Raw genomic sequence first — 12,882 nt, forward strand, 5'->3', positions numbered from 1 at the left:
TTAGAGTGACAAATATAGAGAGGTAGATTAGAGAGAGAACCTGACATTTGATAAACTCAGACAGACAAAGAGATGACAGTAAAATAAAAGCAAAATACTGCGGATGCTGGAAATCTAAAGTTCTGAAGAAGGGTCACTGACCTGAAACGTTAACTCTGCTTCTCTCTCCACAGATGCTGCCAGACCTGCTGAGTATTTCCAGCATTTCTTGTTTTTATTAAAGAGATGACAGTGGCAGACAGCCAGATAAGCATACTGATGAGAACAGATAAAGCAGACTGTCCTACAGGTAACTTTAGGTAAAGGACAGTTCTGTGAACTTGTGTGGCCAGCAGGGAGTGCCTTTAGAAGACAGGGATCCAACATATTAGGTTCGATTCCCTGGCCCTAATTCGCATTGCATTGAACTGTTGAACTACAAGAAAGCCCCCAGCGAGTTAACATCCGTAGCACTTAAAGCAGCCAGAAGTACTGCACAAAGAACAGTCAGGTGCTGCGCAAACGACTACTGGCAACACCTATGCAGTCATATTCAGCTGGCCTCAGACACCGGAAACATCAGAGGAATGTATGATGGCATGAAGAGAGCTCTTGGGCCAACCATCAAGAAGATCGCCCCCCTCAAATCTAAATCAGGGGACATAATTACTGACCAACGCAAACAAATGGACCGCTGGGTTGAGCACTACCTAGAACTGTACTCCAGGGAGAATGTTGTCACTGAGACTGCCCTCAATGCAGCCCAGCCTCTACCAGTCATGGATGAGCTGGACATACAGCCAACCAAATCGGAACTCAGTGATGCCATTGATTCTCTCTTCTTCTTTGGCCTCCTTGTCTCGAGAGACAATTGGTAAGCGCCTAGAGGTGGTCAGTGGTTTGTGAAGCAGCGCCTGGAGTGGCTATAGCCAGTGGAAAAGCCCCTGGGAAGGACAGCATTACCCCTGAAATAATGAAGAGTGCCAAGCCTGCCATACTCTCAGCACTACATGAACTGCTATGCCTGTGCTGGGACGAGGGAGCAGTACCTCAGGACATGCGCGATGCCAATATCATCACCCTCTATAAAAACAAAGGTAACCGAGGTGACTGCAACAACTCCCGTGGAATCTCCCTGCTCAGCATAGTGGGGAAAGTCTTTGCTCGAGTCGCTCTAAACAGGCTCCAGAAGCTGGCCAAGCGCGTCTACCCTGAGGCACAGTGTGGCTTTCATGTAGAGAGATCGACCGTTGACATGCTGTTCTCCCTTCGTCAGATACAGGAGAAATGCCGCGAACAACAGATGCCCCTCTACATTGCTTTCATTGATCTCACCAAAGCCTTTGACCTCGTCAGCAGACGTGGTCTCTTCAGACTACTAGAAACGATCGGATGCCCACCAAAGCTACTAAGTATCATCACCTCATTCCATGACAATATGAAAGGCACAATTCAACATGGTGGCTCCTCATCAGACCCCTTTCCTATCCTGAGTGGCGTGAAACAGGGCTGTGTTCTCGCACCCACACTTTTTGGGATTTTCTTCTCCCTACTGCTTTCACATGCGTTCAAGTCCTCAAAAGAAGGAATTTTCCTCCACACAAGATCAGAGGGCAGGTTGTTCAACCTTGCCCCTCTAAGAGCGAAGTCCAAAGTACGGAAAGTCCTCATCAGGGAACTCCTCTTTGCTGACGATGCTGCTTTAACATCTCACACTGAAGAGTGTCTGCAGAGTCTCATCGACAGGTTTGCGGCTGTCTGCAATGAATTTGGCCTAACCATCAGCCTCAAGAAAACGAACATCATGGGGCAGGATGTCAGAAATGCTCCATCCATCAATACTGGCGACCACGCTCTGGAAGTGGTTCAAGAGTTCACCTACCTAGGCTCAACTATCACCAGTAACCTTACTCTAGATGCATAAATCAACAAGCGCATGGGAAAGGCTTCCACTGCTATGTCCAGACTGGCCAAGAGAGTGTGGGAAAATGGCGCACTGACACGGAACACAAAAGTCCGAGTGTATCAAGCCTGTGTCCTCAGTACCTTGCTCTATGGCAGCGAGGCCTGGACAACGTACGTCAGCCAAGAGCGACGTCTCAGTTCATTCCATCTTCGCTGCCTCCGGAGAATACTTGGCATCAGGTGGCAGGACCATATCTCCAACACAGAAGTCCTCGAGGCAGCCAACATCCCCAGCTTATACACACTACTGAGTCAGCGGCGCTTGAGATGGCTTGGCCATGTGAGCCACATGGAAGATGGCAGGATCCCCAAAGACACATTGTACAGCGAGCTCGCCACTGGTATCAGACCTACCGGCCGTCCATGTCTCCGCTTTAAAGACGTCTGCAAACGCGACATGAAATCCTGTGACATTGATCACAAGTTGTGGGAGTCAGTTGCCAGCGATCGCCAGAGCTGGCGGACAGCCATAAAGGCGGGGCTAAAGTGTGGCAAGTCGGAGAGACTTAGTAGTTGGCAGGAAAAAAGACAGAGGCGCAAGGGGAGAGCCAACTGTGTAACAGCCCCGACAAACAAATTTTTCTGCAGCACCTGTAGAAGAGTCTGTCACTCTAGAATTGGCCTTTATAGCCACACCAGGCGCTGCTCCACACACCACTGACCACCTCCAGGCGCTTATCCATTGTCTCTCAAGATAAGGAGGCCAAAGAAGAAAAGAATTCCCTGCTGTGTGATTGAAGCTGGGATTGTTTGAATTACCTGCATAGTTTAGTGAATTCTAAACAGACCAAATGAGTTTTTATCCTGTTCAAAAAATAAGAGCAGGACAGCAGTGAAGATAATTTTACTGGCTTCATATATAGAGGTATTGAGTACATAAGCAGGAAGTTATGCTGAAGATAAATAAAGCTCAGGTTAGCCTACAACTACAGCCTACACATTTCAGGAAGGAGGTGAGGGTCCTTGAGAGGATGCAGAGGAGATTTACCAGAATGGTTCCAGGGATGAGGGATTTTAGTTACAAGGTTAGGTTGGTGAAGCTGGGGTTGTTCTCCCTGGAGCAAAGGAGATTAAGGGGAGATTTGAAAAAGGTGTACAAGATTATGACAGGTATAGATAAAGTAGACAAAGAAAAGCTGTTCCCATTACCTGATGGTACAAGGACATGGGGACACAGATTTAAGATTTTAGGCTAGAGATGCTGGGGGAATGTGAGGAAGAACATTTTTTATGCAATGAATGGTGATGACCTGGAACTCACTGCCTGTGAGGGTGGTGGAAGTGGTGACGATCAAAAGGAAATTGGAGATGCACTTGAGGGAAATAATCTTGAGGGCTATGGTGATAGAGGGGGACTGGAACTTACAGGATTACTCTACAGGGAGCCTGCATGGACTTGCATGGCTGCCTTCTGTGCTGTAATAACTCTAATAAGTCTAAGTTCTGGAACTCGTCCAGTTCCCTTTTGAACTCCACAGCTCAATTAAGTACTCACATTTTCCTCCGATAAAACTTTCCTGCTGTTTTTTGGGACATCTTGATAAATGTTCATTTTTACTAGTTCCTCATAGCTCTTCAGTGGACCACAATCTCCATACATCATTATCAGTTTTTGCTTTGCCATTTCAACGTCCTTTGATTCTTCATCTTCTTCATCATCACCATCATCATCATCATCACGATTCTCCTCACACAGCTCAACCAGAACTTTCAGTTCTTCATTCCATTCCTGCAATAAGAATCACTTTTATTTCAGAAAGATTTCTGGGCTGAATTTCAGTTAATCTTCACCTACAAAATGTAACGCAATTACATCACATCAAAACCAATGTCCTGCGAGACAGGACAAACATGGCAATCAGCACCAGAAAAATGCCTGCACCTTCACAGGCCACTCAGAACATGGTTATGACAGTGCTTCTAGATTTTTTGTCAAGTATTTTTTTGAGGATTCATGTATTTTATAATTACAGACATTGTTTTATTTGGGAAAACTGAAAAGGATTCCATGGATGTTTGTTTCACTGGGGTCATTGAAAGGGCACTGAGAGGTCTTGTTTGAAAACAACATTTACTGGAAGTCTGAAACAAAAACAAGAAATGCTGGAATCACTCAGCAGGTCTGGCAGCATCTGTGGAAAGAGAAGCAGAGTTAACGTTTTGGGTCAGTGACCCTTCTTCGGAACTGACAAATATTAGAAAAGTCACAGATTATAAGCAAGTGACGTGGGGGTGGGGCAAGAGATAACAAAGGAGAAGGTGCAGATTGGACCAGGCCACACAGCTGACCAAAAGGTCACGGAGCAAAGGCAAACAATATGTTAATGGTGTGTTGAAAGACAAAGCATTAGTACAGATTAGGTGTAAATACACTGAATATTGAACAGCAGCAAGTGCAAACCTGAAAAACAACCTGAAAAAAACAGTGGGTAAGCAAACTGAACAAACTAAGATGAAATGAAATAAATGCAAAAAAAAATTGTAAAAAATGTAAAAAAAGAATGTAAAAAAAAAGGAAGAAAAAATAACTAAAAATGAAAGTAAAATGGGGGGCTGTCATGCTCTGAAATTATTGAACTCAATGTTCAGTCCGGCAGGCTGAAGTGTGCCTAATCGGTAGATGAGATGCTGTTCCCCGAGCTTGCGTTGATGTTCACTGGAACACTGCAGCAATCCCAGGACAGAGATGTGAGCATGAGAGCAGGGGGGAGTGTTGAAATGGCAAGCAACCGGAAGCTCGGGGTCATGCTTGCGGACTGAGCGGAGATGTTCCGCAAAGCGGTCACCCAGTCTGCGCTTGGTCTCCCCAATGTAGAGGAGACCACACTGTGAGCAGCGAATACAGTATACTACATTGAAAGAAGTACAAGTAAATCGCTGCTTCACCTGAAAGGAGTGTTTGGGGCCTGGGATAGTGAGGAGAGAGGAGGTAAATGGGCAGGTATTACACCTCCTGCGATTGCAGGGGAAGGTGCCCTGGGACGGGGACGAGGTGGTGGGGGCAATGGAGGAGTGGACCAGGGTGTCGCGGAGGGAACGATCCCTTCGGAATGCTGACAGGGGAAGGGAGGGGAAGATGCGACTGGTGGTGGCATCACGCTGGAGGTGGCTAAAATGGCGGAGGATGATCCTTTGGATATGGAGGCTGGTGGGATGAAAAGTGAGGACAAGGGGAACCCTGTCACGGTTCTGGGAGGGAGGGGAAGGGGTGAGGGTAGAGGTGCGGGGAATGGGTCGGACACGGTTGAGGGCCCTGCCAACCACAGTGGGGGGAAATCCTCGGTTGAGGAAAAAGGTCATATCAGAAGCACCGTCATGGAAGGTAGCATCATCAGAGCAGATGCGTCGGAGACGGAGAAACTGGGAGAATGGAATGGAGGTAGGGTGTGAAGAAGTGTAGTCGAGGTAGCTGTGGGAGTCGGTGGGCTTATAGTGGATATTGGTAGACATCCTATCCCCAGAGATGGAGACAGAGAAGTCGAGGAAGGGAAGGGAAGTATCAGAGATGGACCATGTAAAGGTGAGAGAAGGGTGGAAATTGGAAGCAAAGTTGATAAAGTTTTCTAGTTCGGGGCGGGAGCAGGAAACGGCACCGATACAGTCATCAATGTACCGGAAAAAGAGGGAGGGGGCCTGAGTAGGACTGGAACAAAGAATGCTCGACATATCCCACAAAAAGACAGGCATAACTAGGACCCATGCGGGTACCCATAGCGACACCTTTTACTTGAAGGAAGTGCGTGGAGTTGAAGGAGAAGTTGTTCAATGTGAGAACAAGTTCAGCCAGGCGGAGGAGGATGGTGGTGGATGGGGACTGGTTGGGCCTCTGTTCCAGGAAGAAGCGGAGAGCCCTCAAACCATCCTGGTGGGGGATGGAGGTGTAGAGCGATTGGACGTCCATAGTGAAGAGGAGGCGGTTGGGACCAGGAAACTGGAAATTGTCAAAATGACGTAGGGCATCAGAAGAGTCACGGATGTAGGTGGGAAGAGACTGGACAAGCGGAGAAAAGATAGAGTCTAGATAGGAAGTCACCTGTCTTCAAATAAATTTGGAGGAGATGTTTACAGTGAAGTAACAGATCAAGATAGGAGTCAGGAGGCTTGAAGCTTGAGATATTGTTTTGTTTTCACTTTGGACTGTCAGTTGGGGTGTGGAGTGTTTTGAAAGGTTTTTTAAATCAACCTGCCAAGGACAAAACCCAAGCTCAGTCTTTTCCATCTCTTTGAGAAGCTCTTAGAAGTGAGTTTAAGAAATAGAGAAATTGATGCTGCATCTGACTGAAAGGCCTGCCAAAAACCCCTGGAAAGCCTGCCAAACTGATCCTCAATGTCGCCGGAAAAGGACTGTTCTAGGAAGATCCCCAGAGACAGCCGTCAACACTTATTTGGTCTGCCGAACCAAAAGGAGACAACTGACATCTTTCCATATTTCTCTTTTTTCTTCAAGAACTGGCGAGTATTTGGCCAAAGTATTCTTTTTTGCCTTTTTTTTGTAACAGAGCTCTGAAGAGCAAATCTCTATTTTTCGGTTAACCAGTGTGTGTATGTGTGTGTGTGTATGTGAATGAGGGGCTAAGGTAAAAGGGAACTTTCATATTTCACTCTGTGTTACTGCTTTCCTTAATTACTGGTTATGTCTTATTTTATAATAAACTGATAATTTTGATATTAAAGAAACCTGGTTGGTGTATTTTATTTTGAGATAAAGAGTAGAGTCTATGATTACCGTATCAGTAACTGGGTAAACATTTAAATATCTTTTGTGACCTGTGGAGTAGTGGAACTAGAAAACAGTGCACTCCTCCCATCTCGGTCGTAACAACATTCAAATATCAAACAGGAATATGGAACCAAGCTCTGTCCAACCCCACCTTATCTAAACCACTCAATTGTTAGAAATCAAGAGCTGGTTTAATTTATACCAAGTTTTGTAGTTAAATCTTCAAATTTCAATAAAGGCTGACAGTTACTGTTACGAGCTCACAGGACACCAGTCTGGTGTGGACTCTGTCTTTAATGAAACGGACTGTAATGGCTGCCCCAGTCAGAGTACCTCATGGTAGAGGTCACATGACTACGGCAAGCCAGGAGGCATATTGGTATAGTACTGGATTTCTATACTAAACATCCCCCTTTTCATACAAAATAAAACAAAAAAAAATTGCATCCATCATCATTGACACTGTGAGTTGCCCACGTTACCCACTAAGCACACATAATGGCGGCAGCGGCTATAAAACAGCGGGAGAGAGGAGGACCCAAAGACCAACGGCAGCGGCCATAAAACAGCGGGAGAGGAGGACCCAGAGACCGTTGGCAGTGGCCATAAAAGAGCGGGAGAGAGGAGGACCCAGACGGCAAAATTCCAAGTGGCGTCAGGTTTCAAAAAGTGACGCGGGCGCAGGGAAGCAGCTGATTGGTAAGCAGGTTCAGGTGAGTTTCTCTACTTTTTCTACTATTTATACCACTGCATTAGCTTCAAAAGTAAAGGTTAGGACTTTGGATTGTAGTGGGTAGTGTTTGGAGTAGATCAAGGCCCCTAGCGTAATAAGTATTTTTTAATTAAAGGGAGTAACTAAGTAATCTAATGGTAAGTCATGGCAGGAGAGCTCAGCCCCATGATATGCTCCTCCTGTGCTGTGTGTGAAATCAGGAATGCTTCCAGTATCCATGACGACCATGTGTGCAGGACGTGTATCCATCTGCAGCTACTGGCTACCCGCATTATGGAGCTGGAGCTGCGGGTGGATTCACTGTGGAGCATCTGCGATGCTGAGATCATTGTGGATAGCACGTTTAGCAAGGTGGTCACACCGCAGGCAAATGCTGCAAAGGCAGAAAGGGAATGGGTGACCACCAGGCATAGTAGAGGAAGGCAGGTAGTGTAGGAGTGCCCTGTGGCGATTCCCCTCTCTAACAGATACACCACTTTGGATATTGTTGGGGGAGATGGCTCAGGGGAAAGCAGCAGGAGCCAAGTTCATGGCACTATGGATGGCTCTGCTGCACAGGAGGGAAGGAAGAAGAGTGGTAGGGCTGTAGAGGTATGGGATTGAATCCTAAGGGGAACAGACAGGCATTTCTGCGGCCGCAAAAGAGACTCCAGGATGGTATGTTGCCTCCCTGGTGCTGGGGTCAAGGATGTCTGAGCGGCTGCAGGGCATTCTGAGGGGTACAGCGAGCAGACAGCTGTCGTTGTACATATCAGTACCAATGACATAGGTAAAAAAAGTGATGAGGTCCTACAAGCTGAATATAGAGAGTTAGGACGTAAATTAAAAAGTGGGACCTCAAAGGTAGTAATCTCAGAATTACTACCAGTGCCATGTGCTAGTGAGAGCAGGAGTAGAGGGGTATATTAGATGAATACGTGGCTGGAGAAATGGTGTAGGGGAAGAGGGATTCAGATTCCTGGAACATTGGGACCAGTTCTGGGGAAGGTGGAACCAGTACAAGCTGGACAGGTTGCATCTGGGCAGGACCGGGACCAATTTCCTTGGGGGGGAGGGGGGGTGGTTGCTCATGCTGTCGGGAAGGGTTTAAACTAGAATGGCAGGGAGATGGAAATCAGAGCAGGGAGACTGAGAAGGGGAAAACAAGGCTAGAAATTAAGGACAGAAAATTAAGAAGCAAAAGTGGAAGGCAGAGCAAACAAGGGCGAGAAGCAAATAGGGCCTTAGTGCAAAATAAAGCTAAGATGACTAACAATATTAAAAAGACAAGTCTAGGCATTGTGTCTTAATGTGTGGAGCATTCGCATTAAGGTAGATGAATTAACAACGCAAATAGATATAAACGGTTATGATATAGTTGCTATTACAGAGACATGGCTACAGGGTGACCAAGGATGGGAACTGAACAGCCAGGGGTATTCAATAGTTAGGAAGGGCAGGAAAAAAGGGAAAGGAGATGGGGTAGCATTGTTAGTAAAAGAGGAAATCAATACAATAGTGAGGAAGGATATTAGCTCAGAGAATCCTGATGTGGAATCTGTATGGGTGGAGCTAAGAAACACCAAGGGGCAGAAAACGTTGGTGAGGGTTATCTGTCAACCCCCAAACAGTAGTGGAGATGTAAGGGATGGTATTAAACAGGAAATTAGAGATGCATGCAATAAAGGTACAACTGTAATCATGGGTGACGTTCATCTACATATAGATTGGTCAAACCAAATTAGCAATAATACTGTGGAGGAGGATTTCCTGGAGTGTGTACGTGATGGTTTTTTAGACCAATACGTTGAGGAACCAACTAGAGAACAGGCTATCCTAGACCGGGTATTGTGCAATGAGAAAGGATTAATTAACAATCGTGTTGTGCGGGGTCCTTGGGGAGGAGCAACCATAACATGATAGAATTCTTCATGAAGATGAAGAGTGAAGTAGTTGAATCCAAAACTGCGGTCCTGAATCTAAATATAGGAAACTACAAAGGGATGAGGCGCGAGTTGGCTATGGTAGATTGGGGAACTTTACTAAAAGGGTTGACGGTGGATAGGCAATGGATAATATTTAAAGAAAGTATTTTAAAGAAATAATTAAAACAATTATTCATTCCTGTCTGGTGCAAAAATATAAGTGGAAAGGTGGCTTGACCATGACTTACAAAGGAAATTAGGAATAGTATTAGATCCAAAAATGTCCAGAAAAAGCAGCAAGTCTGAGGATTGGGAGCAGTTTAGAATTCAGCAAAGCAAGACAAAGAGGATGATTAAGCAGGGAAAAATAGAGTATGAGAGTAAACTTGTGGGGAACATAAAAACTGACTGTAAAAGCTTCTATAAATATGTGAAGAGAAAAAGATTAGTGAAGACAAATGTAGGTCCCTTACAGTCAGAAACAGGGGAATTTATAATGGGGAACAAAGAAATGGCAGAACAATTAAACACATACTTTGGTTCTGTCTTCACAAACGAGGACACAAATAACCTCCCAGAAATGTTAGGGAACCAAGAGTCTAATGAGAGGGAGGAACTGAAGGAAATCAGTACTAGTAAAAAAATAGTGCTCGGGAAATTAATGGGGTTAAAGGCTGACAAATCCCCAGGACCTGATAATCTACATCCCAGAGTACTAAAGGAAGTGGCCCTGTAAATAGTGGATGCATTGGTGGTCATCTTCCAAAATTCTATAGACTCTGGAGCAGTTCCTACAGATTGGAAGGTGGCAAATGTAACCCCACTATTTAAAAAAGGAGGGAGAGAAAAAACAAGGAATTATAGACCAGTTGGCCTTACATCAGTTGTGGGGAAAATGCTAGAGTCTATTATAAAGAATGTGATAGCAGAACACCTGGAAAGCATAAACGGGATTGGGCAAAGTTAGCATGGGTTTACGAAAGGGAAATCATGCTTAACAAATCTACTGGAGTTTTTTGAGGATGTAACTAGTAGAATAGATGAGGGAGAAACAGTGGATGTGGTGTATTTGGATTTTCAGAAGACTTTTGATAAGGTCCTACACAAGAGGTTAGTGTGCAAAATTAAAGCACATGGGAATGGGGGTAATATACTGGCATGGATTGAGAATTGGTTGACAGACAGGAAACAGAGATCAGGAATAAATGGGTCTTTTTCCGGGTTGCAGGCAGTGACTAGTGGGGTACCGCAGGGATCAGTGATTGGGCCCCAGCTATTCACAACATATATTAATGACTTGGGTGAGGGAACTAAATGTAACATTTTCAAGTTTGCAGATGACACGAAGCTGGGGAGAAAAGTGAGCTGTGCAAAGAGGCTCCAATGTGAGTTGGACAAGTTGGATGAGTGGGCAAATGCATGGCAGATGCAGTATAATGTGCATAAATGTGAGGTTATCCGCTTTGGTTGTAAAAACAGAAAGGCAGATTATTATCTGAATGGTGAAAGATTGGGAAAGGGGGAGGTGCAACGAGACCTGAGTGTCCTTGCTCACCAGTCGCTGAAAGCAAGCATTCATGTGCAGCAAGCAGTTCGGAAGGTGAATGGTATGTTGGCCTTCATTGCAAGAGGATTTGAGTACAAGAGCAAGGATGTCTTACTGCAGTTATACAGGGCCATAGTGAGACCATATCTGGAGTATTGTGATCAGTTTTGGTCTCCTTATGAGGAAGGATGTTCTTGCCATGGAGAGAGTGCAATGAAGATTTATTCGGCTGATTCCTGGGATGGCAGGATTGATGTATGAAGAGAGATTGGGTCAACTAGGCCTATATTCACTGGAGTTTAGAAGAATGAGAGGGGCTCTCACAGGACTAGACAGGCCTAGATGCAGGGAGGATGTTCCCGATGGCTGGGGAGTCCAGAACCAGGAGTCACAGTCTCAGGATATGGGGTATGCCATTTAGAATCAAGATGAGGAGAAATATCTTCACTCAGAGGGTGGTGAACCTGTGGAATTCTCTACTGCAGAAGGCAGTGGAGGCCAAGTCATTAAAAATATTCAAGGAGATAGATCTATTTCTTAATGCCGAAGGGATCAAGGGATATGGGGAGAAAGCGGGAACAGGGTACTGAATTAGACGATCAGCCATGATCTTTTTTGAATGGCAGAGCAGGCCCGAAGGGCCGAACGGCCTACTCCTGCTCCTATTTTTCTATGTTTCTAACTGTTCTTATGCATTAGTAGTTTCTCATTCTTGTCTGTCTCTGCATATGTATTGGAGACATAGTCATTAAATCACCCGGTCTCTTCGTGGTGTGCAGGTGCATTGTCGTTGGCTGTTCCTCTGGTTGATTTTCCTTCTCCAGCGAGTGCCCTTTCCTTGTCACTTGTTGCCGCGGTAACTGTTGTTCCATTTCCGTTGTTGGGGTGCAGTGGACCTCTGGGGATGATGGTTGTTCTGTGGTCTGTGCAGATGGTGAGTTCTCATCTTCCTGAATCGCCGCCTGTCGTGAGGAACAGCTTCTCCAGTTGTCTGTATGTGTCTGCGGTTGTTACGGTATCTCTGGTCCTTCACTTCCACCACATACGATCGGGGTGACAACTGCTCTATCCAGTTCCCTAGTTGCCACTTGGGCTGACTCTTGTTGAGCGTGTTGAAGGTTTGCACCAGCTCTCTGATGCTCAAATCTGGCAATATTTCGGCAGTTTTATCAAAATGAAATTTGGCTTTCTGCCATTTCACCTTGATTTTGTCTGCCCGCTCTGCGGAATCTGAGCACTCCTTCCCCACAGTCTCCATCTCGGGCACCTGAGCAGACGACTGCCAGATTTTTCCCTTCCTCACCGCCTGTATGATTAGCGTCACCATGCGACTGGCAAAGGCGTTCTCGTTCCAGCGCCGGTGCCCGCTCCTGTAGGCCATCTCCTGGGTTTTAATTTCAGGAGTAACTAATTAACCTAAGGGTAAGTCATGGCAGGAGAGCTCAGCCCCGTGATATGCTCCTTCTGCGCTATGTGGGAAATCAGGGATGCTTCCAGTGTCCCTGACGACCATGTGTGCAGGAAGTGTATCTATCTGCAGCTACTGGCGACCCGCATTACGGAGCTGGAGCTGTGGGAGGATTCACTGTGGAGCATCCGCGATGCTGAGGAAGTCATGGATAGCACATTTAGTGAGGTGGTCACACCGCAGGTAATGGCTGCACAGGCAGAAAAGGGATGGGTGACCACCAGACGGAGTAGTAGGCGTAGGCAGGTAGTGCAGGAGTCCCCTGTGGCCATCCCCCTCTCAAACAGATATACTGCTTTGGATACTGTTGTGGGGGGATGACCTCCCAGGCGAAAGCAGCAACAGCCAAGTTCGTGGCACCATGGAGGGCTCTGCTGCACAGCAGGGGAGGAAAAGGGTTGGAAGAACTATAGTGATAGGGGATTCTATCGTAAGGGGTGCAGATAGGCGTTTCTGTGGCCACAAACGAGACTCCAGGATGGTATGTTGCCTCCCTGGTGCTAGGATCAAGGATGTCGCGGAGTGGCTGCAGGACATTCTGAAAGGGGAGGGTGAACAGCCAGAGGT

General features: G+C 46.1%; 1 protein-coding gene across 2 annotated transcripts in view; it reads right to left on the reverse strand.

Moving 5' to 3' along the window:
* The window catches only part of LOC137347064 (nuclear GTPase SLIP-GC-like), a 351,039-nt gene that overhangs the window by 248,662 nt on the left and 89,495 nt on the right, over positions 1-12,882 (reverse strand). For both annotated transcript variants that reach the window (XM_068011077.1, XM_068011078.1), the window contains exon 7: positions 3,440-3,673. In XM_068011077.1, the coding sequence (XP_067867178.1) occupies positions 3,440-3,673 (234 nt within the window). The remainder of the gene's footprint in view (positions 1-3,439; positions 3,674-12,882) is intronic.

The sequence above is a fragment of the Heterodontus francisci genome, chromosome 31 (assembly GCF_036365525.1).
Source record: "Heterodontus francisci isolate sHetFra1 chromosome 31, sHetFra1.hap1, whole genome shotgun sequence".
NCBI lineage: Eukaryota > Metazoa > Chordata > Chondrichthyes > Heterodontiformes > Heterodontidae > Heterodontus > Heterodontus francisci.